The following is a 27,250-nucleotide window of genomic DNA, read 5'->3' on the forward strand; positions in this document are numbered from 1 at the left end:
CCAAAGCATTTTGTAATAAATTTTGCCGCATTATGTAATAACTTATGACATTTTCGACGTTTATTTCAAAATGCACCGTTATTACAAAATGCAGCTCTACAAGGCTATATAACTCTACATATAAATGTACATGAATATGTTTACATAAATAAGAAAGGATAAGAAGATCTGTGTATATATACATAAATACATTTTCATTTATTTATTTATGAGTTTGTTTGTTTTTTCTCTTCTCTTTTAAACGATTATTTTTTATGCAATTTAATGTATAACATTAAGGTAACTGTTTTTTCAATTTGTATTGTCATTTATGTGTACATTTCCCTGTCTTTGGTTTAACTGTTGAATAAAAACTAAGTAAAAAAATTAAATGAAAATTTTCCTGCACCAAAGAAAAATTCTCCAAAAAGCCTGGAATAATGTGTGAAATTTTGTTTCAGGACAAATATTTAGTTTCATGCGGGCAGTCCAAGCATAAATCAGTGGTACTCCTAACCACAAGGCAAGACTGTACATTTCTATAGTCAAACACAAACATCACATGTATGTAATGTTCGTGCACACAAGAAAACCCACATGCACACCCTTTCACACAGATGAGTGCACACACTTTAAAGAGCATGAACTCAATACCCTCCACCACCTGATATTCTAGGTGAAATCTTGCTTATACAGGTGTAAAGAAGAAAAAATGTTTTTTCTTTTCACCTCCGGAGACAAAAATTCTAGGCTTTTTCACTAAACAAAGTCCACTCTGGTTTGTGTACATATGTGTCTGTACCGCTTGGCCTGGTGTGCCCTGCCTTTACTGCTCCCCTGAGTGTGTGACCCTGTTTCCCTTGCAGCAAATTGAGAAGGCACTTCTGACTCCTCCTCACCTGAGTCGACACCCGATCCAAGAGTTCACAGGTGGGGGCCTGCTGTCCCCTCTCAAAGACGCCGTTTGTTTCCAGGCTCTACCAGAATTCCAATCTTTGTGATTTTATCTGGAGTTTTTACACCAATTATGCCCAAATTGATTTTGGAGAGAGCAAATTCAGCTGCTACTGATCTCAAATAAATTGAGTTTCCTTGGGGCTAGTTTAAAAATGTGCCATGGTTATGCTTTGAGGAGAGGGCTGGTTGGAGCGCAGTGGCTGAACAGGAAAGGTGAGTTGTTATGACTGGCTGTCATTAGCAGTTGATTCACATAAGAGGGTCAGAGAGACTCGGACAGAAAGGTGGAAAAAAAGATATGGTTTCATAACAACAGAGGGCCAATTAAATGAGCGCTGGCTATGAAAATATGGGTTTTAGATAAGCAGAGACAATGATGCTTATTGAGCAGATGTACGGCAGCCAACATGGAAAAGGAGATGGTTGTCTAGGAAGCCTTATTTATTATTACTCTTAGCAGCAACAGGATGAAAGAAAATAGTACTAAGCAGGATGAAAAGAGGTCAGGGTGAAACAGATCTGGCCCACAGAGAGGGTTAATAGGCGAGTTGAATGGTTAAGAGCTGACCTCTCAGGAGTGTCGGCTCCTGCATTCACAAACAAACACTACAGAATCACTGGATCAGATTCACTGGATCTAATCTGACTGGATTCCCTGTTCCTTTCTGCATTCACAATGCATTTGGCCACCCTCTCTCAAGCTGTCTTCACTCTTTTACTGCCTGCTCTGTTCCTTTTCCATGCTTCACATTTTCACTCTTATTCTATGTCTCCCTATCACTGTTTGCCAGTAGACCACATAAAAGCTCCTGTGACACTTCACTGGCCTTGAAAGATCAGAAGTCGAGAGAAAAACTTCAGTTTTCAAAGCTCAACGTCTATGAGATAATATGAAACACTCATCGTGAAGAGGAGTGGTCTTGGAAAGGGTTTGCTTGAAGCATACATAGACCAGGATCTAGCGCCAGGTCCCCTACTGTGTAAAGTTTGTCAACAACACCATGGATAAATAGTTACACAACAAATTATAGTAGAAGAGGGCAGAATAGGCCACCAAGCCTCTGTTCTCTCACATTCATCCACTGGAGGACTGGAGGCTGAGGTGCAGAAAGGGCTTCATTTGTTTAACATGTTCTAATTCATTTCATTACTCTTCATTAGGGGACAATTGATTTCAATGCATAATTTCCATCACAACATTGCCTTTTTTTAAAAATAAAAAAGCAGAAAAATATTGGAAAGCATTTAGAATGAAGCATAAATTTTGTGAAATAAAATCTGCTGTCCATAACACTCTCAGTTGAGCTGACTTTTGTTGTGTGGATGACATAGACAAAAACAACTGGATCAGAAAAACGCTGCCTACTTCCCACAAATTAAATTCAAACTGCTGTCCAAACCCACAAAAAAACCAAACCAGCTACCAAGCAGCATGTTTCTGCCTACTGTAGATCCACTTTCACAGCATTTTGTCTTGGCCCTACAGTCTAACAGCCGCAACAGAACAGCTCTGCATTAGAGTGCATCTTGTGTGTCCTTAATCCAGGAATTTAAGGCTACACAGATTTAGCAGGACAGTAATATTATTATCTATAGTCTGTCAAATTTAATCAGTCTCCAGAAGAGAAACCCTTCTCACTGTCAGCCAACTAGCTTCTCCAACCAGCTCTGGAAGCACCAATACTTTTCCAACAAGCTGTGCCACTCTCGGGAGGGGAAGGGAGGAATGAATTAGTGGAGATGAAGAGTCTGGGAATAAAATGATGACTGCTAACAACAGAATGAAAGAATAATAAAAGGATACATTTTAAAGACACAGGAGATTGAGAATCAAGAGTTTTCAGTAGATAGAGATGTACATACCCTAATAATATAACCCGAACAATGAGGTGAAGAGTGAAAGAATGAACACAAAACATGTAACACATGATTGAGAGGTTTTCCCCATGTGTTATTTACCAAATTGTTTAATTCAGAGGTCCCACTGAGGTCAGGTACCAGGGCCTAAGCCTGTGTACTGCCTCAGTGTGTGTTTGTGTGTGCACTGGCATCAGTGTGTGTTTGTCTGTGCACATGAGTGTTGGAGGAAGTCTAAAGCCCTGTTTCCCATGCGTGTAATCATCCCAGGATGAGGTGGAGGATGAAGCAGTGCGGGACTTCCCCTGCACCAGAGGGTATTTTCCTCTCACACTGTGGTACAAGCACATGGCTGACCTGCACTACCTCTGTGTGTGTGTGTGTGTGTGTGTGTGTGTGTGTGTGTGTGTGTGTGTGTGTGTGTGTGTGTGTGTGTGTGTGTGTGTGTGTTGTGTGTAAGTGTGTGTGTGTGTGTGTGTGTGTGTGTGTGTGTGTGTGTGTGTGTGTGTGTGTGTGTATGTGTGTGTGTGTGTAAGTGTGTGTGTAGAAAGAGGGGGGGGGGGATTTTAACATCACCCAGAGGAGTCAGGACTGGAGTCAGAAACCCACAAGGCTGTGGCCTCGGGGCCTGGGCCGCAGCACCGGAGGCAGCCACAGCCACGTAAAAAGCTGCAACCACCGGCTCCGCGGCAACCACAGCACCCAGCTGCTGGCCCCCTCAAGGTCGCAGCCGCCTGACCCATGGCAGGGATTGCGGCCCCCTGCGGTGTAATCACAGTAAACCGTGTAATCATATTAATCAATTTTAAACTTGAGCATGATATTCAGCTCTTCATTTATAGTGTGTGTGAGTGAGAGAGATGGACAGACAGAGAGAGAGAGACTATAACTATATCAGTTTGATAGTCTGGTGTCACATTAGTAAAATACCCTGGAAGGCATTTTGGCACCTTCATGACAGTGATGCCCAGTATTACCACTTCTACATTCTACAATAGCAAATGAATGGTATTGACATGGCCAACAAGGAAATGTTATGAGTTGAGTTTGTGTGTGTGTGTGTGTGTGTGTGTGTGTGTGTGTGTGTGTGTGTGTGTGTGTGTGTGTGTGTGTGTGTGTGTGCGTATGTGTGCATGTGCGTGTGTGTGTGTGTGTGTGTGAGTGAGTGTGTGAACGTGTGTGTGTTTGCAGTAGAAGAAGTGGTGGTAAAGAGAGAAAGAGACTACAAGAAAGATGAAAGATTTGCACGCTTTTGCACATAGCCATTAATGCATTGGCGACTCACACTGAAGAGCAAAAAACGTCATAGACACGCAGACTACACAACACACAAACAAACACGCAAAAGCAGCTGTTCAGTCATAAAGAAGCATACAAGAGCATTGGCTCTCAAATAAAAGGCTGCAAGAAGTTACCCTACAGAGAATGTGAGGGCCATGTGTATGTTTACGTGTGTGCTTGGACATGTGTGTATGACGGTATGCACTTCTTTGTTGCTGGTGACAGTTCAATGACAACGCAGTGAGATATGTCCCAGAAGCAGCTCTGTCATCTATTCAGAGCTCTCTGGCTGTAGTACTTTTGATGAAAGCTGTCTGATCTCAAACCAGTCTCACTTTATCATCATTAACATAGCGCTAGAAACACAGAGATGAATTCAAAATGTGATGCACCACAGCTAATGTTGCAATGAACATTTAAATAATGCAGCCATGTTAAAATCAACAATCTGCTTCACATCATCATCATGATTTAAGTATAAACTGTCAGACAAAGTGTGGACAACCGGCTACAGAAAAACAATGGCACATACTGTAAATGATTTAAGAAAATAATCCTGGGACAGCATCTGCATGTGAGAATCTGCATTGCAATAAATGTGTGCCTGTGAATCTGTGTGTGGACAAACCCTCAAAGCACATCTGAGTGCACAGATATGAATGAAATCACACACATGGTTTGCATACATTGCCCACACTCCGTGCATGCCTCAGCACTGCCAGGGAACCCAAAAGCCCCAACAAAACAAATTTATTAACCAGACAATAAAACACAGCTGTGATGACGATGGGAACGGTCTGAAATCAGTGCCTGGGATTGTGCAGTCTGTTTAAAAGTGGGCTTTCAATATGTCAAGGAAAAAATTAATAAACTTTTATGTAGAAAAAAGACAGTTCATCAAAGACCTATGTTCAATTTAAACAATGAGAACAGAGACGCTTAATTGAAGCACAGAAACTAAAACCTGCATCAGATGATTCAGGACCGGTTTTTGATTGAACTGCTGAACAGGTTGTATAAAGGAAGGACAAACAATAAAATGATTTAAGGTTCATCATGATAGAAGTAAAGTTTGATCAAAAAAATTGACCCAAATTCAGATGCTGATATAGTGGAAACTGGCAAAGGAAATACATCTGTACTCTATGATGATTATTTGTAAACTTTTAGCGAGGGGTGGACATCCATATGTTTTATCCAATCCAGTTAGTCTCCTCTAACTTGATCAAAAAGCCATTGTTCCAAACTCATATTCCAGAAATGTAAGTGCACATACTGCTTATTAGATGGTGGTGTGTCTAATATGTTAGCGGGGGTAGAGAGTCTGCTGGCAGAGCTCTTTGCCAGACAAGAAAAGAGCAGTCGTTGTGAATGACAGGATGCTGTGGCAAAATGAACCACTAGAGGGCTCTCTAGCTTATAGAATGAGCCTCTGTGTACCCAAGTCTTCCTCACAAAGGCCTTCCCCTCTTGAAGAGTCTGAGCCAAGCAGCCATACAGATGCATTCGCCAAAAGACATTGAGATAGATGTAGATACAAATAGTTTTACAGATAGTGTCCAGAAAGCCAGATCAACATTCATGCAGCTGCACATACTGGTGCTGATACATTCTGACTGAGTTCAGCATCAGGCTCGATAAGGGCACTGCTATAATGAACGTGGTACAATGCACCCAGAATTAATATGGTACAACAAAAGTAAAACATTTCGCAACAGCTATGACTAACAAGCAAATCTAAAAGAAAACCATTTTTCTCTGACTTTGGAGGGACGATCATTATATTACATCACCGTGGAACTACAGGACATTTCAATTCAACTTAATCCAGCTAAAAGCAACAGGAATGCAGCACTTAGAAAGGAATTTTGGAACAAAATGCTGTATCCTCGATAAAGTGAGAAAAATGGCTGAGGAGAAGAACATAACACATCAGAGATATTGTCACAGTGATTTTGAACAATATGTTTCATCTCCAGCTCATCTGGTCAGAGCAGAACAAACACACAGAAAATTAAAGTCATAAAACATTCTTTGTGCATGTGAGGAACTGTTTGCTGTGAAGCCACTTGATGGAAATGGTGAAAAAAGGAGTTTACATTGCTGCCAGAAATACAATTTTGGGCAGGAAAGAGACCACATTTTTTAATTTTTAAACCGTTGCCAGGGGACCTCCCAGAATAGTTGCTTTCTGAACTTTCACATAGTGCCTTGAACCTGGATGAACTGTGCAGCCGTTTGCTGCCCCTCAACAGAATCAAGCCATGAATCATTACAAGTCAGGGGTGAGGGCTCCGAGATCACCCAAATCAGAACCAGATGCACATCAGGCCCCACCTAAGGTCTAACTGTATAAATAGCTAAATAAATGACCGAATAAAGTAACAGAGCAAACTTCACATGATGGCTTATCATCCAACTGACTACAAGACGTGCAGTTCAACATTCTGCTCTGTGCTGTTGGTTGTTTATCTGTTCTGTGAATACATGACTTTTATTTCTTTCTGTGATGGCAAAGTGTGACCTTTGTCCGATCCAGATAAGGCATATTTTAGGATTTCCCAAGAAGCCATCTACATGACTTACAGAAGCCTTCAAACATCATCTAATGCTATCACCTCACATCACTACACACATCCTCCCATAATGCATCCTGAGAGGAGTAGCAACAATAAAATCAACTCACTTCATTTCATCCTATCCCCTCGTCCTTTTTTCTCCCCTGTCCTCTTCCCTCCTAAATGACTCCCATCCTCATCACAGCTGGTAAATATTTTTATATTGTGTTCCATTAGAAAGCTTTATTAAGGAGTCAGGCAGAGCAAATGGCGCCTGCTAGCTCCTTGTCCTGTAAACAATAGAAAGGACCCTGAAAGCTGCAGCTGAGCACGGCGCAGTAAACTAAGGTCACATTAGAGTACTGTCCTGGTCTGTGAAAGCAAATATTTAAAAGTGACAGATGTGTCCAAAATAGTCAGGGGCGACAGTTAACGGTACTGGATCAGGAAAATAATCAGAATACATAGAAGTTTGAGCCAAACCAGACTGACCAATACAGCTGTTAATGAATAGATTCATGTTAAACCATGGCACAGCTGAACAACACTCTAAGACTCATCTCCGGCAATTACAGAGGATTTGAGAGCTGAGGTGTGTTGTGTCCCCAGAATTTACCTCAGCATTTTTCTCTGGAGTGTCCATCCCCAACATGTTGTCTCTGAGGAGCTGCTGAAGGAGCTGCACCTGGGCAACGCTGAGGTAGAAATCCAGACTGCTGGTCACGTTTACCTCCAGTGAGTGGCCACACACCACCACCTCCTAGAGGGAGATGAAAGAGTACAAGGGAAGTGTAAAGGGGGATGCAGTGGGTGGAAAGAGGGGGGAATACACACAACAACACAAGGATTGTTGTGACCTCAAGTCCATCTAACATGTTCTTCTTTTATACTCTATTTACTTCCGATCTCTATCTTGGGTGATTTAGTTCCGTTGTTCCCTATTCCCCTCGTTCCTCAACCTCCTCCAGGGTTCCACCCACAGCCGGCAGTTCAAACAAGATATCAGTCACTAATACTCTGGATTAAACCACACACGCACGCACGCACGCACGCACGCACGCACGCACGCACGCACGCACACACACACACACACACACACACACACACACACACAGTAACTATGGTCCAAGTCCATGTGTGAAAATGCATGTGGTAATGTATCTTTAACATCAATTTTATTTCATTTTATGTTGTTATTAATAATAATTGTAACACACAGGATCATAATACCTGAATACACAGGATGTTGCCTGTGGTGAATGAATATACAGTGTACAACACAGATTGTAGTGCTTAATACATTTTTTTTTTTTTTAGAAAATTAGCTTTCAAAAGCATCTACATACACAACATAGTTCATAGTGCCGTTTATGTGGTTACTGGCCTTGAGTTTCTTTATAAAAAATTACAGTTACACAGGGCACAATGTGTGTGCATGTATGTCACTGCAATCTATGGATTAGCTGTTACACATTGTCAGGGGGCACGTTAGTCTGGACGGATGAGGCATCAAAGAGGCAGGAAGTCTCAGAGAGCGGTGCCAGAAAACATCAGCTGTATAAGCAAAAAGGTTTGAACTCTGTGGGTCAAAAGCCTCCATTACATGGCAGATTGGCTGAGGGATTCCTAATGAGTAAGTTACTTTATGTTAAGATGGAAAATATAAACACTTGTGACATCTCACATAATCAATGTCTATTTTAATATGGATAATGTAAGAGTAATGTTTATGAACATGGTTAGAACAGGTCATGGTAAAAGGGAATACCATGTCAGTGTAAGCAGTGAATATGTTCTGTAAAGCAGATGCAAAAAAACCCCAATACCTCTTGTTACACTTCTAAAAAAAAAAATCACTGTTCAACAAAATCCCCACTCTCTAGGACCTGTTGTCATCATTCCAATGTAACGTCCCCTCCAGACAAAAACGTGTTTCCTTCTTGTTCCTACAATTTAATGTTGAGCATCATTGAATTAACTTCTGAAGAGAATTTATTTCTATATATTCATCTTTATCCATGTCTTGTTTGCTAGCTTGCAAGTAAAACAAATAGAAAATCTGCAGGACTGATAGCCATTTAAATCTGCGCAAGGATGTGGCACAGGCCAGGAGAGAGCCATCACCTTTTGGCGGAGATCTGGAAAGATTACCAAGTCAGCTATTTTTCAAAATTTTCCATAATTACTCAAAAATTGCTGACCAAATTTAAACAAAACTTTGTGAAGGGGATAGTGTGGGCCTAACACGATGACCAGATGTGTAGGATTAATCAGCACAGAAGAATGCCCTGTACTGAATGCCATTCTATTGTAACATCTATCTATGTATACATGTGTAGAGAGCATTTTTCAAACACATATTTTTTTTACATATTTGTTGTATATGAAATATTTTTCCAGCATGTATTCATTCAGAAATGAATGTGTTGATGACAATGATCTAATGCTTGAACAACAGCTGTATTGCCTGCTGACCTCAAGTTGTCCACAGTCAGGGGACAGGTTCTTGCTAAAGATGATGGCAGGGGCAGCAGTGACCCGGACAGAAAAGTCAGTCAGTATTGGTGTCAGGATGGCCCGTCGCTCCTGGTGCCTCCTGATACTGAACAGATATATAAAGGGGATCAAAACATCAGCAGACACTCAATCACATACATATTTTTGTATATATGCATTCAGAAGTACATCTCAGTGGTGTCAAAGTGATTTTAGTATTACAATGCAGTACAAACAGCACCAACAAAGAATCATTTATTAACCCTCCCCAAATTTTGTTTACTATCACTGTGATGATTTTTTTCTTATCTGTTGTGAAATATTGAAGTCATTCCCATATTTCATCCTCAATTACGACTGAATACAATACAGTCAAAACTAAAGAATGTTTAAAACTGAGATTTTGCTTTTGTCCTTAGGTGACATTCATTTCAAACCTCAACTGCCTTTTTAAAAATTCCAACTGCTAGGGGTGAAATTCTGGTCACTACCAAACTCTTCAAAATACATTTACCCTAATGTGATAGGCCTGTGAAATGTTTTCAGATGTGAGAGCATTTTATTTAATTTTTTTTTCAGCCGGAAGCTTGACCACAGTAACAGACATACATTATTTGACAAGTCTCAGTTGGGAACACCGTTTAATTGTGTACACAAGATCAAGTAGAGACCTTCTCACATCACCTCTCCTCATTTCACTAATGTTCATTCCCAGAATCAAGTCAAATTTGTGGGAACATTTGTTAGCAGGAAAGCAAATATACCAGTGGGCTTTATAAGGTGGTGTTAATTGCCACATCTGCCGCTATTAAAACAATCAAGGGGTACAATGTCCAATATTTATAACTAGCCAGGATTATAAAAAGCCCAGTTTCTAGGTGGCCTCAAGTACAGTACTTAACCAGAACCAATATCATATTCGCTTAGGATACACAAATGTGCATTACCAGTGCCCTTAAAGGATTATTTTCTGACACATTTCTTTGCCTAGTAAGTTTGAGGGAGGCCTAATTCGGAGGAGAACTGATCTGTGTGGCCAATTGGTGTTGGCTAATCTCCCTTCAAGCAGGCATTGAAACAAAGGGTCTCTCGTTGCAGGAGACAGGTGCTATCAGTCACCAGCAAGGCTGCAAGGCGTGAGGCTCGGTTTACCAGTAACACAGCATCCTCTGACTCGGCTGGAAAACACACTGTGTGTCAGTGTGTCAGTGTGTGTGTGTGTGTGTGTGTGTGTGTGTGTGTGCGTGAGTGTTGGAATGGGTGTGGTGCAAAGCACAAAAGTTGGAAAGAATGACTGTGTTTCTACACAAAGCCACACAGTGTGAACAGTAAGTGGAGATATCTGTGGCCCGGACAAAACAGAGGCCTGCACTGGGCGGCTGACAGAAGGGGAGATGAAGAGACTTCACCACTTCATGACACAGGGTTTTTCTAGCTGGCAACTACACATTATGACGAGGACAGATCCTGTCAGTGCATCCATGGTGCTGGAATTTTTTTGTGCAAAACCTCAGGAGGTCAGTGGACTATGGCCACTGCAGATCTGCAACTACTGGAATTGAAGCCTAAAACAGTGACCATGCCACAAGTCCACAGCTGAAGAGGGAAGGGAGGTATCAATGTAGGGAATGAGGGAAAGGTGTGAACCTTGGAAGTGGTGTGTCAAAACTTGTTAAAAACAGGGATGTATTCCTGCAGGTGATTGCAACAATCAAAGTGAAAAAAATTGACCCTCGGTGTGTTGGAACATTGTAATTAACTTCAGTTATGACTTGTTTTACGGTCACGACCCAGGCTGGGGTACACAACACTCTAAATAGAAGTGCAGTACAACAAAGCCCATTTTCCGACAGATCTTCCAGTGTTACTCCTGCCATTGCAAGGAGAAAGGGGAACGAGGAGGCAGCCACAGCCATCCTGAGTGATGTTTTTGAAAGCTACAAGTGAGAGTCAGGGTGGAATTCAAAAACCTCAACAGCAACAGAAATGTTAACCTTGTCAGCAAAGAAGTGAATCTTGATTAGTCAGGACAAAATAGAAAAAATGAATACATATTAATGTGAGTTCACTCTGAACGAGTCACCTTAAAAGCAATAATCATTGTTATTGTATAAAACTGGCTGTAAAATCTTCAAGTACAGAAGTAACTCTTAAGCTACATGTAAGGTCATCCCCTGACGAAGTTCTGAATAGAAATCCAGGCCTACAGCAATAGAACGCTCAAAGAAAGTTGAGTCTATGCGAAAGGCATTCAGCATCTTCTGGAGTCCAAGGTGTGAGCCCAAAATCTCACCTCATTGCCCTGTCAGACAATCTGGCCGTTCCGCCAGCCCCGAGAAGCCCTGTTTTCATCGACACAGACAAATTGAGAGCGAAATAAAAACAATACGAGCCTCAGTAGCCCCTTCCTTATATGAGTTCATCAGCCACAGTCATAAGGAACAAGACATATGTGCATCCAAGTTTGCTACTTACTGTAAAAGAGCTGTTTTACAACAGAACCTGGCCACAACAGTAAGAGAAAGTCACGACAAAGGAGAACTTTGGAACAGATGGTCAAAGCAGACGGTGAGAGGGAGAACAAAAGACCAAAGCATCAGACTCCATGATGGTGAACCCCAGACTGTTTGCAGGGTACACTACAAGTGTTTAACAACAAATAAATATCGTATCCAATAAGCGTGGAGGTAGTCATCCAAACTTAGGAGTTCAGGTCATTATTCCCTCCACACAGGGGTCAATCTAGGAGTCAAGATGATACAAGTTGGTTGTTCAAACAAAGTCTGATAGAGTGTTCTACAAGTCAAAGGCAACAACAGCAACTGCCTGCTATGCTGGCAGGGCTCCAAACTGTGCGTGTAACGCATACAGCAAAAAAACATCAGTTTTCAAGATGAGTGTGTATGATTAATGGTGTGAGTTTGGATTAGAGTGTGCTTGAGTGTTTGCCAGTGTGTGTGTCTCATCCAGCCTCACTTGATGCTCTGATGACCTGAGACTGATCAGTCTCAATCAGGCCAGTGTTGATTCTGTGTTGCATTCTTCTACGCCAGCTTATTTTTAGTTAACAGGGAACAAATTTGGATTCCTTGCCTGTGATTCTGTGATTTTTGGGACTGTTCCCTCTTAAGACATGAGTTTAAAAAAAAAAAGGATATGGGGCCAAACGAGCTGTTACACTGGTGCTTGTTTTAGCTCCCGAGTCTATAAAAAAAATGACAGGGTTTGTAATTATGACTGCATGGAGAGGTTCCATGGTAGGGACTAACTCAATAAATATACGCTGCTTCCACAGCAAGACTCGTGAGATCAGTTTTGGGATAGTCACAGCAAATCACATGCAGCACCTGTCTCGGGGTGTAGCAAAGTAATCTAGTAGCAATGCCAATTACACTGTATGTGCTGTGGTCACTGAAAGGAACATGTGACCAATCCAAACCTAACAGAGGGAAAGCGCAAAGCACGTAGTTTGAATATGCACAATGTCCATGAAATACATGGCCCAGAATGCACCCTAATTCTGTATTCCAACCACTTGATGTCATCTCACTATCATAAAGCCATTTTCAGCAAAAGCACTCCAAGTAAACAGTTGAAGCTAGTTAGAGTAATAATCCCCTAATGTAAAGCAGGTATTTGTCTGTTCTTCATGGTTATGTGCTGGAACGAAAACCTTCTAAAAACAGTGGTGGTACTAAAGGATTACAAGTTAGACTTAATTTGACACCGGCAAAATTCCAATATTTCCTTTTCCTCACAGAGCACTGCAGGTCTCTGAATAGTTGTATATTTGAATTGTTTACTACTTGTGATTGTTGTTGTACACCACATTCTGAAATACCTCTTATGTATGAATTTTAATTAGAGCTACAATTAAAAACTGTGGTGGAATGCTGAGTACAGTATTTTCCGCACTATAAGGCGCACCTAAAAGCCTAAAATGTTCTCATAAACCCGTAGCGCGCCTTATAATCCGGTGCGTCTTATATATGGATTAATATTCATCTTAATATTGGTTAAAAACATGATCGCTGAAAAAGGCCGGCAGTCTGGCCGCCAGTCATGCCGCACTCCGCCACCAGAGGAGCCCCCTCACAAGGCACTCGGGCCCACGCCCTCTAACAACGGTAGTCAAGGGGCATCACAGAAGTCTGCTCTCAGAAGGTAGAGCAGACTGTAGGAGCACCGGTGATTACGTAGCAAAACATAAGGAATTTTCAACAATTCTATTAATAAAGTTTGACTGACTGACTGATCTCAGTATTTCCTAACTATTTGGTGTCGGAAATAACCCACTTTAAACTTAATTGGTCTTAAAAATGCCATTGTGCTGTCATCTGGAATCTAGTGACTGTCCATTCTATTAGTCTGTGGAAACACACGGAGAAACTGGCATAAAGGTGAATGAAAGACCCTCAAAGCTGAACTTCCAGCCTTTTCTGAAATTTCAAGAGCAGTCACTGCTAGACAAAGGTGCCAACGGGTGTGCTGCAATTGATTTACAAATGTAGTTGATAGCTCTGGGCGGGTGGCGGAGGGGCGCATTCGGGCTTGTGTATTCTGTCTGCAGCGACGTGCTGTGAGATTCACAGCGGTGAGACACCGACGTTAGAGTCAGTTCTAGGAGTAAAACAGCATCACATTTGCCAGTAAATTAGCAGCCTGACATTAAAAACTAGTTAAAAATTGTTTAGGACACACAGCAGCAAATAGCTGCACCTCACCTCCGACTGGACTACCGATCGAAACAATATTTAATAAGCGAAGACGAACGTCAATATCTGCTTCAGATCAGGAAATAATCCGCTCTGTTCGCACTGACTGCACTCGTAATGAATTTAACCAGTTTTTGATGTCTGGTTTTTTAATATGCGTGTTGACTTCTTTCTAAGATGGCAAAGTGATCAAGTGATCAGGTTTCCTTGAATGAGGCTCAGAATGGCTTATTGACATAACAATAGGAGCCATTCAAAGGTAGTCAGGAAGTCATGAATGCAATCATGACTGCCTGCGCAGCGCGACTCTATGTAGTGGACGGATTGCGCAACTACAGCCGCTGCAGTTTATCAATTTTAAAAAATTTTTTTATTGTGTTCGCCTTATAATCTGGTGCGCCTTATATATGAAATAAAGTATAAAACAAACAAATTATTGAGGGTGCGCCCTTATAGTCCAGTGTGCCTTATAGTGCGGAAAATACTGCAATTGATATAATATGGCAACAAATGCAGTGCATTTTGAAGTGGACCAAGATATCCTTTCAAATGTGCCAACACTTATTCACTAAACAACTTAATTTGCATGCTACTACTGACCTGCTGGCCATGTTCCACTCAAGGGCTGGGTTCTGGGAGCTCCTCTCACTTTCTGCTGACACTCCTCCTTTGATACCCTCCTTCTCTGGCTTGAGTTGCTCCCAATGAGCTGTTCCAATGTTAATGGACTGGAGGTCAACCTGGTACTGACGGTCCTCCACTTCAGAACCCGGGTCACGTAGGATCCCAAGGTTCAATGCACGTCTGGAAAAAGGAGGTTGAGTCATTTTGCATTTCTGGTCATGTGTATAGTAAGGCCCAGCTGGGCTAACATGTATCAGGACAACAGAAAGTACCACACAAGTCAATAAGCAGGTGTCAAAAATTCAAATAATCTCAATGTTAAAGATGAAATGATTTCTTTATTGCTGTGGGGGTTACACCGAGTCAGGCTGTACCTTCTATAGTTAATTAGAATGAGGAACACGACTCCAGGAGCAGTCAATGTAGTCTGTTATACTGAACCAGTAAAGAGCTCCTGGCAGACGTCCCGAAGCACCACTGGCTTTTTTTTCTTCCCTCTGCCTACTCAGTGGTTTAGTAGCACAAGTTTTTTACAGGTTGATTTATGACTAAATCAAAGCCTCTTGTACTTGTACCGCCAGGCCTCAGATAAACAACCCCAGACCTCAGGTGAAATCATTTTCCTTTTTATAAAAGTTCTGATTTATGCCAGCTTATCATTGACAGTAAACATTTCTTAAAGCCCCTGTTGGGCAGCACAGTGGTCTGGAGACAAGCACACACTCTTTCTATTTATGTCTCCACAAATACTTCTACAGCATACACAAACTATAATATGGTTGAATAGATGTAGCGATATGTCAAGGCTGGGCAGTACTGTCTTTGTAGTTGAACTGCTACAGTGAAATGAGCAAACACCATCCCAACAGCGCCAAGAAATAATGATGTCATGTATTTTGCTTTTGAGAGACAAGATCCTGACGAATTCACGAGGAAAAAGGCATAATCAAAATTCAACATCTGCATATGACATCAGGGCTTTCGGTTCGTTATGATATGTTTATTTGTACTAGTGAATTCAAATGAGAGCTTAAATGATATAAATAACGGCTTAAAATGGCTACAGATGTAGTGGCAAAGCGAGTAGTTTTATTTGTTTCGGCAACGTCAATGGCAATTTTCATATAGTGTTTCCTCCCTCAGCCACGTTGGAAAGGCCTCTACCGGAGCGTGATGTTATGACAATAAGCACCAAGTACAAAAACAACGGCAATGGGAGATCAGAGGTGTATAACTGGATTTAGCTGGATTTGTTGACATACAAACAAGTGAAACAGATCCTTAATCAACATTTGGAACCACATTTATCAACAAAGTGTAATATAAATCAAACTAAGTGCCCTGTAAGATTTGGGTGGGATGTGTCAGTCTAGATTCATTAGGGATTTTGTAACAGTACCTATACCCCCCACCTCCACCCCAACTGTATTTTTCACATTAAACAAACCACAGTTACCTCATATGCTTTCCAAATTATCTCTCTACTTCAGCTTATTTAGGAGACTCTCACTCATAATCAGCATTACACAGGAGTCTGCAGCCAAGCCTTTGCATTGCTGAGCTGCAGGGTCATCTCCAATGACATAAATAAATATGATAAACATTTGTCTTGCTCATGCAGCATGTGGAAACCGGTGTGATTTAATATCAAAAGACATATTTCAGCCAATCGCAGGAAACGAGAGAGCTTCATTTCTGACAAATGAGGAGGGGAGGAATTTTGGAAGTTCCCCTTGGGGTGCAATAATAATTGAATCCAGATTTTCTTGTTGTACATGTGAGGGGAAAACACTGGTGGTTTGACATATTTGATTGGTCATGTGAAGACCACACGGCTTGGCCAAGAGGAATCAGAGTATGCCTTGGGAAAGCACAACATTCCCTTTGCCACCATATACAGGAAAAAACTAAAAACATACAGTGCAATGCAGGTGGAATACACCCTTCTGTTGGGTCACACATGTCATTATCAGACATCTGCCTGCCCCTACCAAATGGAAAATATGGAGCAAAGTGAAAATAATGACATGCATTCACAGATGAGGGAGGCATGGAGAGAGGGAAGGAGAGGGAAATAGAAATCTTTCTCAAATGCAAGTACTTAGTTCTGCCCTTGTTCCTGGGCCAACCTTATTTTAATTGCAGGGAAATACCACAGAAACATTAGTTTTTATGACAAAATTCTGCTATTTATAAAACCGGATCAAAAGCTCTGCAGTAAGAACTTTCTGTTTCATGGCATTGATAGCTATTATTTTAAAAAACATCTCTCCCTCTGCTGACACAATTTAAACCCAATTTGAGTCCGAAAAGCCACCGGTCCGATTTCGTATCAGACCTGATATATGGAGGGCTCTGGTCCAAAATAGCTGTGGATCAAAGTCAAAGCCTCCATCCAATTGAAGTCCACCACTGGGATACAGCAGACAAAACAGTGAAGGCATGGCAGTGTTATGTATCTCGGCTCAAGACTAGGAAACAGCAATTCTCTCATACTTCATCACTAAGAAAAAAAAAAAAGACTTTCCGAATTCTGTGAAACAGAAAATATGCAGGCAAAATTTTCAAATGGATAATTAATTGCAAACTATGTCCTTCTGTTTAGAATTATTTGAATCTATGCATGTGCCAGGCAGGGCATCAATCATGATCAGTTATTAAGCAGACATGTGGGAGGACTGAGTAACTTACATCTAGCAGATTTAGGACTGTGTGTTTAGGCAGGAATGGTTTTTAAGGAGGAACCATCAAAAACATGCAAAACACAAGTTATATTAATGCACTCATTAACTAATACAATATATTGATAAACAGCTAATGAGCTCTTGCAGAGACCCCCTGCTGCTGAATGCCTTGAAGGTATTAGGTGAAAGAAGTTAAGACTTTCCTTCACTCCTGTGTGCAACTTTGAAACAACATCCATATGAGATATGTACAAGTTGCACAACAGGAGAAAAAGAAATATAAGTGAAGCTAATACATGTAAAACAAGTTTCAACAATTCACAATAATCTCAAACAGCCTCAATGGGCAAGTAAGTAAAAGAATTTGTTGAGAAAGAATGAAAGTGGAATTCTAGAGAGCCTGATTACCACGCTAAGGTTCTGAACTCTGGTTCAAGGTTATAAAACAAACCACACTGGGATCTGGTTGAGGCTGGTAGGAGTATGGGAGCAATGGGCTGTGTTACAGCCTCTCGAAGGGGCAGGGTGCATTCTGGCCTTTGGCTATAAGTGTCCTTCCACCTTTCCTCTCACATTCTATCCAATCACCATACCCTACCCCAAGCGGGGTAGGGTATGGTGTGGGTCAGGAAGCACCAGCGTTATACCGTGCGTGGTTGGCTTCTGGATCTCGTCACTCTGAAACCCGCAACCTGAACCCACAGCCCTAGACCTGTTTTTCACTCCATTTCCCCAACAATCACATGCAATACATGTCTACTTACATGTTCAACAGAGGCAGGAGTGTATGTAGATGCATGTGTCTCTAATTGTGTGTTTAGGAGCAATGGGGCCCTCTTTTTCAACTCTCCTGGTAGGACATATATACTGACTAGAAATTTCATTGAGATCTCAGACTTAATTTGGCCAAGTCAAGCTAAATTAGATTTGTGCACAGATACAGTATGCTATATTTCACAAGTGTTTCACGCTCTTTGCATCAAGCGGAACCTAACTACTGTATGTTTTAAGTTCAAGAGAAAATATAACGATAATGGTGAATGCCTTGCAGCCGCATATAACGGTGTGATGGAGACTCAACAAAAAGCAAAAGTTGCATTCAAGAAGCAAGAAGATTTTGTGAAACATAAGCAGTTTCACTCATCCAGAAATTAGGAATTTAATTGAACCTAAACTCAAATATGACACCGTCAGGATTCAGCAGCTGCTCCACGGTATTTTTATGTTGTGGGGGCCAGAACTTTTCAATCTGTTTGCTATGACTCCCAGTGGCTTAAAGCGGAATCCCACTGGGCCAGTGCGTGTGTCGAGGGGGAATTCATAAGCATTATGATTCATGAAACTTGCAATTACTTAGTAAGTTAAGCACCCCTGCCTACAGTGGACCGCTCTGGTTTGCCAGAAGTTCTCTACGTTCTGAGCTGTGGATTTATGACTTCAGTCAAGTCCAATTGCTGTTAATTTGCATCTACCAATTATAGTAATTAAGGCTCTGAATTAGAATGCTGAGCAGTCCTCGGATGGAGAGGAGAAAATTATGTCGTGGAACATGACAAGTCAGCAGAATATAAGACCAACTCATTCAGGGATTTTTATACCACCGCTACCAAAATCATTTCTGATGACTGGCACTTTTTTAATGAGTCAAACACAGTCACAAAATCAACAAAATATCCAAGACAACAAAGTTGCGACAACACTCCAAATGTGTCATACTTGGCAATAACAAAGTACTTACCAGTGGCCAAGTCCAACAATTCAAATCTATAGCTGACTTTGGTGCAAAACAAAGCATAAACTATTTCGTAACTGCAGAATAAAAAGGCTCTGATGCACATTCCTATGAAAGCCCAATAACGTATTCTTTTTAAAGCCCAACAGCATTACTCATCCCCATCACTGCTCCCTACAGAAGCATGTTATCCATTAGGATGATTGCACTTTAAAGACAGTCATACTCGACCAATTATATCATATTTACACAAGATCTTAGAGGGAAACTATTACTTCTGTATACAATACAAGCAAGCCCTAGCTCGAGCTCATACTACCCAGATGACAATGCTATGGGATAATAAGAAGCTGACAGAGCACTGCAGAAGGCCTTTTCTATTTACAATGACATGGTGTACACCAAAAGTCAGAGTTTGCAGTCTGATGTCAACATATCTTAATTGCAGTATATATTTATCTGGTATGTAGATTACATGCCAAAGAGGCTATATTGGTATAAACATAGTCATGATCAGAAGTGTTGCTGTGAAGACAGTGGATAACATGTGTTCACCATGATGGTGTGATTTACAAGCTCATCGAGCACTAATTCAAAATGTGTTTCTTGCATTAGAAACTCTGTGTTGCAAAGAAGCATTTAAATTGGCTTTGGCCAAATGTGGATTTCATGGACTTCACACATGCCAACATCTATATATATTCATCTGATAACCTTTCATCATATTCCATGATTCATCCTACAGTTAAAAAAATGCAATTTGTAAATCCCACTCTGAACACTGACTCAGTTATTAACACACTGTAACAGCAAAGTGTTTTTAAAGCCACACAGTATCACATACAGTATAATTGGTGTTACATCAGCCAGAATGTTGATGCAACTCCAAGTCAGCTCCTGTCTGCTTGCACCACTACAATGATGAGTAACAACTGCTACTTTTATGCTATGTACACATAGACACACTATACATCTGTGATCTTTCTAACTAGCCGTGCCCTTCTCTTGCTCTGTGTTGCACGAACGATTCCTCGTTAAAAAGGACAGTGTCTCTGTGGTGAGCAGTTATTACTGTATTGCTTAGATATCATCTACAGAGAACAACTTAAGTTGTTGGTGCTTAACGAACATTGTGCATCAGAAATGTATTGAAGTAAATTATTACAACTGAACTTTGTGTGTGTGTGTGTGTGTGTGTGTGTGTGTGTGTGTGCTGTGCGTGTGTGCGAGTGTGTGTGTGTGTGTGTGTGCGTGCGTGTGTGCGAGTGTGTGTGTGTGTGTGTGTGTGTGTGTGTGTGTGTGTGTGTGTGTGTGTGTGACTACAGTACAAAGCTACCATTTTTCCCATAAAACTGAGTGGGTCTGAGCTTGTGAAATCACTTCCTCTGTTAGCAGTAACAGATCTGATATTCTTCCTCCCAGCTCTGAGAATGGACATAATGCTGCTTTTATAGAACATGTCATGCATGAGTTTTAGCAGTAGGTCCCTGATGCAGAGGTGTGAAGGGAATGCATCGCTGACTTCCTCCGACACCAGATTGAAACCAGATTTGTGTCCCCATCGAGCAAATTTAAAATGATGTAATCCCACTGCCATTTCAATTTGAAAGGTCTTATCTTTAATTAATCACTAAACATATGCGTGGAATAGATTATTCATAACTGGCAGCAGTGGAGAACATGGCAGGAGCAGCAAAGGATCTGGCTTGCCCTCATAGGCAGTCATTTTCATCAAGCTACAGCAGAACAGGCACATACCTCAATGCCACTTTTACACCAATTAAAGGAAAATGATCCTTTTTCTGCAAGAAGATTCCAGATCCAAACACTGTCCCTCATCACCGGTCTGACTGACAAAGCCCTGAACAGAATCCAACCTTTTTAGAAGCACATAGGATCAAAATGTATGTATTCCACATGATGTACTCTCAAGCAGATGGACACTAAACGATGGCTCAGAGAAATACATTAGTACAGCTGCACCTCACTTGTTTTTTTTAGACATAGTGTCCAGCCTGTCACAAAAGAAAAGTGCATAGAGAATATTCATTCTATCATTTTCAAATCTGAAAAGCTAAAGTAAAAACACACATGCCTCTGAAAGACCGTGACTACACACTATGAAGACAGAGAAACACATGTAGAAACAAAAGAATCCATAGCAAAGCTGGAATAGCATTGTGAATAAAACAAAATGCTCACATGACAAGTAAATGCAATGCACGTTCCCTCTGAGATAAGTAGATGGTTACAATCTTCAGAGCATTCCTGTTGATTTACTCCTGCACATAAATTGTTCGAACCGCACTCCAGCAAGGAGGGTGTTTTATGGAGCTGTAAAATTAGGCCCACTTTATGGATCCAACAGCACGAAGCACTACTGATTTTTCCACTTGATATTGATTAAGGGGTTCAGTATTGCCAAGCTGGTTCACATTACTATACACATAGGCAATTTTGTGCATATTAATGAAGACGCTAATTTTTATCTGTGAAAATTAGGATCTTTGACAACATCTTTGGACAAAGAAGAAAAACTTTCCAAAAGAAAGTCCTGGTAATGATGGCCATAACTGATTTGGTTAACATTAGCTAGAGGTTTAATATGTAAACTGAACAAACACTTAACAGGATAGCTAAAACAGTAGGTCCTCCTCACTGACGACCGCCTTGACCTAGAACAACATTTTGTTCCATTTCAAATTTCCTTTCCAGAAAACAAAAGGCAGATTTAAATAAAATACAACATCTTGCTGCTGGAAGCTCCTACATAATGGAATTAAAAACGTATGTTTAAATTACAAGCTTTGAGAAGAGACAGGTTTGAGAATATGAAAGCACTCTTACAATCTCTGGTGTGGGACAAGACTACAAGACTACAACTGCTTTCTCATGAGATTGTGTCCAAAATACTTTAATGTCAACAGGGAAAGACAGCATAAAATAATTACAATAATCTGGGGCACACATGCTTCCGACATCAGCTAATTCTTCCTCCTTTGTAAATGACTGCGGAGCCATTGTTTATAATTTTGAAGCGGATCTCGCATTCATGCAAACCACTGAGTGTATTTATACAAAGTGACATTTCTATATGGGAGATTTCCCCCTTTTCCCCCACTGGTGGAGTGAACTCCTACTCTTACCTAATTCCCTAAGCTATGCTGTCGATTTGAGGAGGGAGAGGGAGGGAAGAAAGGAGAAAAGATGCAGAAACAGCATGGGAGAGTGACTTAAAGAGAAGACTGAATGCATTTAAAATGAAATAAAATCTGTAATAAAAATGTAGCACCAGTTCTTTTGAACAGTTCAAGAAAATCTGAAATCTGGAAATCAGCACAGATGAAAGTAAATCCTCCTGAGTCCTCTAATTACTGCATCTGAAAATGTGGAGAGATATGACGACACAAATCACTCTCCATTTGTTTGTTTGATCTCGCTTCCTTGAGTTTAATGAGGTGAATGCACATCCTGTACAGAGATAAAGTGTGAAAGGAAAGGGAGAGATCAGAAGTAAAGGGAGAACTGGTGCAACTGAAAGCTCTGCACAGGTTGCTGAAATGGCTGCATCTCAGAAACGTACAGAAGAAAGGCTGCAGTCACTCTGCATCATCTGGAGCCTGTCATACTGAACATGTGTGATGACAGAATCATGCAGGAAGCACACAGAGTTTGGTTGTTGCAGAGTTTGTTTGCACTGCATCCAATAAGGAAGAAGAACCATGCAGTAGGAGAAAGCAAGAGAGCAAAAAAATTAGAGATTGGAGTCATGGACAATGAGTGAGAAGAGTAAACTGCTATATGAGACAAATCATGATCAGACTGCAGTCAAAATAAAACACAATGATACTTTTCATCCATGCTGTCTGCTCTCTCTTTCGGTTGCTGGTCTATACATCATTTTTCTCTTTTCTTTTTTTTCCTTTCCCCCTTTACTCTCATTGTTTTGGTACAGTGACTCCAGAACAGTGGGGAGGAAGTGGCCCCTGCGGGGCAGGCTCCTGATCGACCACGATTCCAAACAGGCAGTGATGTGAAAATATCGCATTCAAACAACGCAATGCCAAAACTTCTGACCACCAAGCCTACATCTAAAATGCTGCAGGCACTGGATAACTTTAACGGGTAAAAATAAAGGGAGACTGCAAAGAGGACAAAAATAATAAAAGTAGTAGTAGGAGCAGAGTTAAAATGAAAAACATGCAGAATGTTAGAGTCAAGAGGATCTGCTCTGAGCTGGAGAACAGCTCTTATTAAAACAAAGACATGATGCTGACAAGTCAGCTTACTGTGCCCCTGTGTACTGGAAGTCTGAAAAAATATTGAACAGAGGAGCGAAGGGAACTATTGAGAATTGCAGTGAGATACGGCAGGCAGGAAGGAAGAATGAAGCAGCGAGGGAATGAGACGTGCTTCTGTTAAGCAGAAAATCTGTCCAGGTGTAAAGAATTAGAGGAGATGGCACATCAAACAGCTCAACCTCTTTCCTGTAGCCCTGGTGGCAGGAAATGCTCTACAGCATCCTGTGAGCTGACCAGAGAGAAACTGAGGAGAGGGAGCAATGAGAAGAATAAATATAGTGTGAGGTGAAGAACAGAAAAGGGAACATGCAAAAAATGTTCAACAACATCCTGCACAGAAGAGGGAGACTGGGGATTAGACGGAAGGGCGATCAGGACAAGGGGAGAAATGAGAGAAAGAGGAGAGCAGAAGAAATTCTACAGATAGAGGCAGAGAAAGGAGAGAATGTGTGAGGTAAAGGTGGGAAAAGCTCCATAGCGTCCTATGAGATGAAAGGAAGGGAGTGATGGAGGTGAGGATTGAAGGATGTATGAAGCCTGGATCACGTACAAACAGGGAGGCAATAGAAAGCAGGCTTGAAGTTGAATTAGGTCTGCTAGGGTTGGGTGGAGAAGAGGAAGAATTAATTCAGGGATTAAAGCAGCTGCAGAGACTAGAACACACTCATGACGAGTAAATGATGTAGAACAAAATGTGAGACAGGCCTGAAAAAATAACGTTCTGAAGGAGGTTTGTGCTTGGTGAATGGTGTCCTTGATTTCTGTGTTTGCATGAATACATTCTGCTGTGTGTGTGTGTGTGTGTGTGTGTGTGTGTGTGTGTGTCTGTGTGTGTGTCTGTGTGTGCGCACGCATGCGTGTATCATTGTGCAGAGAGTGATATGTCATTATTATGTGTCAGCCTCTTGTGCTTCTATCTGTCCACCATGTGTGTGTCAGCTGGATGTCTCCCACAACCTTCAAACCAGCACTAAAAAAAACTCATCTGTGGCCTTAAAATGCTAATAATATCCCATTACCATTCTACACATAATGTGAGGCCTTAAAAAACTCCTTTCAAAGCTCACCAAATACCATCTAAGTTGTTAGGAGAAGAGATGGAAAAATATCAAGGGGAGAATGTTGATGTTTTAAACACTGGCTACCCGTCATTACAGAGGAATGAAGGAAAATCTTGCCAACATTTGGACATTTCATTTCAGCATAAATATATATGTATTAGCTCAAGTAAATTTTTGACTAAGTTACATGTGTGTAGGAGTGTAGAGCTGTGCATGAAAGAAACAATGAAAGAAACAACGTGCATGTGTGTGTGTGTGTGTGTGTGTGTGTGTGTGTGTGTGTGTGTGCGTGCGTGTGTGTGTGTAAGGGGGGTAAGTTATGGAAAGAAGAAAAGGGACCACCACAGCAGAGTTGTCTACACGGTGGCTTCACATTTCCACTTGTGGTTCTCTCAAACTTGTAGCTAAAGGAACATGACTGACACACACACACACACACACACACACACACACACACACACACACACACACACACACACACACACACACACACACACACACACACACACACACACACACACACACACACACTCACACACACACACACACACACACACACACACACTCACACACTCACACACTCACACACACACACAGTGGGGAGCCGCATCTTTGTCATGCTAGCATCAGGCAACTTGAATACCGAGTTTGAACAGTCTACAAAACAAAGAAAAGTGACTGCTAGGGTGAATTTATAATAACTTAATGGTGCAGCATCACATCTTCTTTTATATTTGATGTTTGTAATCACAAAACATATCAATGCAAAGTCATCATCAACAGGTTTGCAAAACTACAGTTTTACAGTAATTCCTGTGTCGATTTCCGCCCGAGTGAGGGTACATTGTCCATATGATGAATGGCACGTTTCACTTTCAAAAGTTTTCAGACAAACATTTTGATGAAAACGAAGTTGGGTGCATATAATGCAGTGATGAGCTGTCTTGGGCATCATCTTCTAATTTAACAATATTTTCATGGCAGCAAAGTCACAGGATTCAGGACTAAATAGGTTCTTGCCTTGTTGATGTCACCCGACATTGACTAAAAATTCATAATTTTTTTCACAAAATCCTCAAAAAGACATAGAATGGTGAAATGCGAATCTTCCTGGCAGAGTTAAACCTTGTGAAAGGTTAAAGAGACAGTAACTTCAGTTCCTTGTGCTGCTGCAAAGGCTTGTCTAAAAGACCAAAACAATAATATTTCCACTGCAAAGAAGTTCTGAGCTCAGTGTCAGTAATCCTACATACATCTCCGGACTGTGAGCATGCTGACAGCCATTCAATGTTGGTAACATACTGAGTACGGATAAGAAACTCATACAAGTCTGCTTCAAATAACCTCATCTATCCCTCTAAGAAGTGCCTCCAGACCACAGGAACATAACACAGGATATTCACCATTCACACACTGCGTGGGTTTATTTAAGAGAAATATTTGTGTGTTAAGGCAGATGGTTTTAGACGCAGAACAGGAGTGAATACACATATTACAGTTGATGATACTGTGAACATGAACGAAGCAGTGTGGTATTGAGAGGAGGAAGACATTTCTGTGCCCAATTTAGTACCAGCCTCTGGTTCTCTAAGCCTGGCTGGGCCTCCTGGGGTTGTAATGGGCCTCTTGTTACACAAGAATTAGGCAATTATGCCACTGGTTTCATATTGGCTTCCCGGAGCCACAGAGGAGCTTGTGGCTTCACACATGGACATTTGAAAGCATCTGCACATTCCTTTTTTCTTGAGGTTCAGTTTTTTCTCTTTCAGTCTTCCACTCAACTCTCCGAGTGACTTGGTTCTGGTCTGATATTCTAATGTGTGACATCATTATAAGTAACCCTCACACCTCCACCCATCCAACTCCCACCTGTCCCCCTACAGACACACGCACATAAAAGTCGTAAGTACAAAAAAAGACAACTGCCACTCTAAAATGCAAAAACAAGTTGTCTACAACCCTTCCTCCAACTCTCCATGAGACCTGGCTGGGTGAGTTGACACATGGCTCAGGTTCAGCTATGTCCCATGAAAATCCAAAGAAAAGAAACTAGACAACGTGGAGACGCACTGACTATCAATAAAGTATTCCTGAATTCCCCCGACAGTCCACCTGGCGGCTGCTGCTGCTGTGTGACGGACCAATCTGTCTCCCTGTCGGAGCAACGACAGCTTCAAACCAACCACACAGGATGCCAGAACATCAACATGTCATGAGCAGTGAGAAAAGGAACTGAAACACAATATTGCACAAGACTACATTTTGACTACACACAGGGAAACAACATAAGCATTTACAGTTACACAGACACACACATCAAACTTTGACAAGGTAACACCGGTAAAATGTATGTATCGCATGCTGCAGTTGGGCACAGAGCTTCCTAGGTTGGTGCTGTGGGTGTATTCTTAGAGCCCTGATATCCTGCCTCAGGATGAACCCTTTACACTCACACACACACACACACACACACACACACACACACACACACACACACACACACACACACACACACACACACACACACACACACACACTCACACACACACACACACACACACACACACACACACACAATCACACACACACACACACACACACACACACACACACACACACACACACACACACACACACACACACACACACACACACAGGCTCAGATATTTAGCTTGGAGGCCTGTGGCAAGGCGGTCAACCCCTGGATCAGACCTTTTTACGAGGGGCTGGACAGCTGAAGGGTTATCCTTTCGCCTCTGTCAGCGTGCATCCCAAACTGACAGACAGCAGTAAGTCAAAACACGAGAGCTGTTTCCGGGAAACTTGGATTTCAAGTCTGTTACATCCAAGCTGCTCTCAACACCAACAGATGTTAAAGGAAAAACAGAAGGGAGTCTGGAGGGAATCGATAATGGTCTGCATCGGAAAGAACCAAGAGGTAAAGTGAGGAACAAGCTTAAAAACTGGAGGTTAAGGTAAATAAAGGTTAAGGTTAATGAGACAAA

The 27,250-nt window shown here is 41.4% G+C and overlaps 1 protein-coding gene across 3 annotated transcripts in view; it reads right to left on the reverse strand.

Moving 5' to 3' along the window:
• LOC137600882 (intermembrane lipid transfer protein VPS13B-like) overlaps positions 1–27,250 on the reverse strand; it is a 359,901-nt gene that overhangs the window by 131,556 nt on the left and 201,095 nt on the right. For all 3 annotated transcript variants that reach the window (XM_068322736.1, XM_068322735.1, XM_068322737.1), the window contains exons 32-34: positions 14,444–14,647; positions 9,108–9,234; positions 7,249–7,392 (exon numbers count right to left, since the gene is read on the reverse strand). In XM_068322736.1, the coding sequence (XP_068178837.1) occupies positions 7,249–7,392; positions 9,108–9,234; positions 14,444–14,647 (475 nt within the window). The remainder of the gene's footprint in view (positions 1–7,248; positions 7,393–9,107; positions 9,235–14,443; positions 14,648–27,250) is intronic.

Source organism: Antennarius striatus, chromosome 9, assembly GCF_040054535.1.
Source record: "Antennarius striatus isolate MH-2024 chromosome 9, ASM4005453v1, whole genome shotgun sequence".
In the NCBI taxonomy this organism is placed as follows: domain Eukaryota; kingdom Metazoa; phylum Chordata; class Actinopteri; order Lophiiformes; family Antennariidae; genus Antennarius; species Antennarius striatus.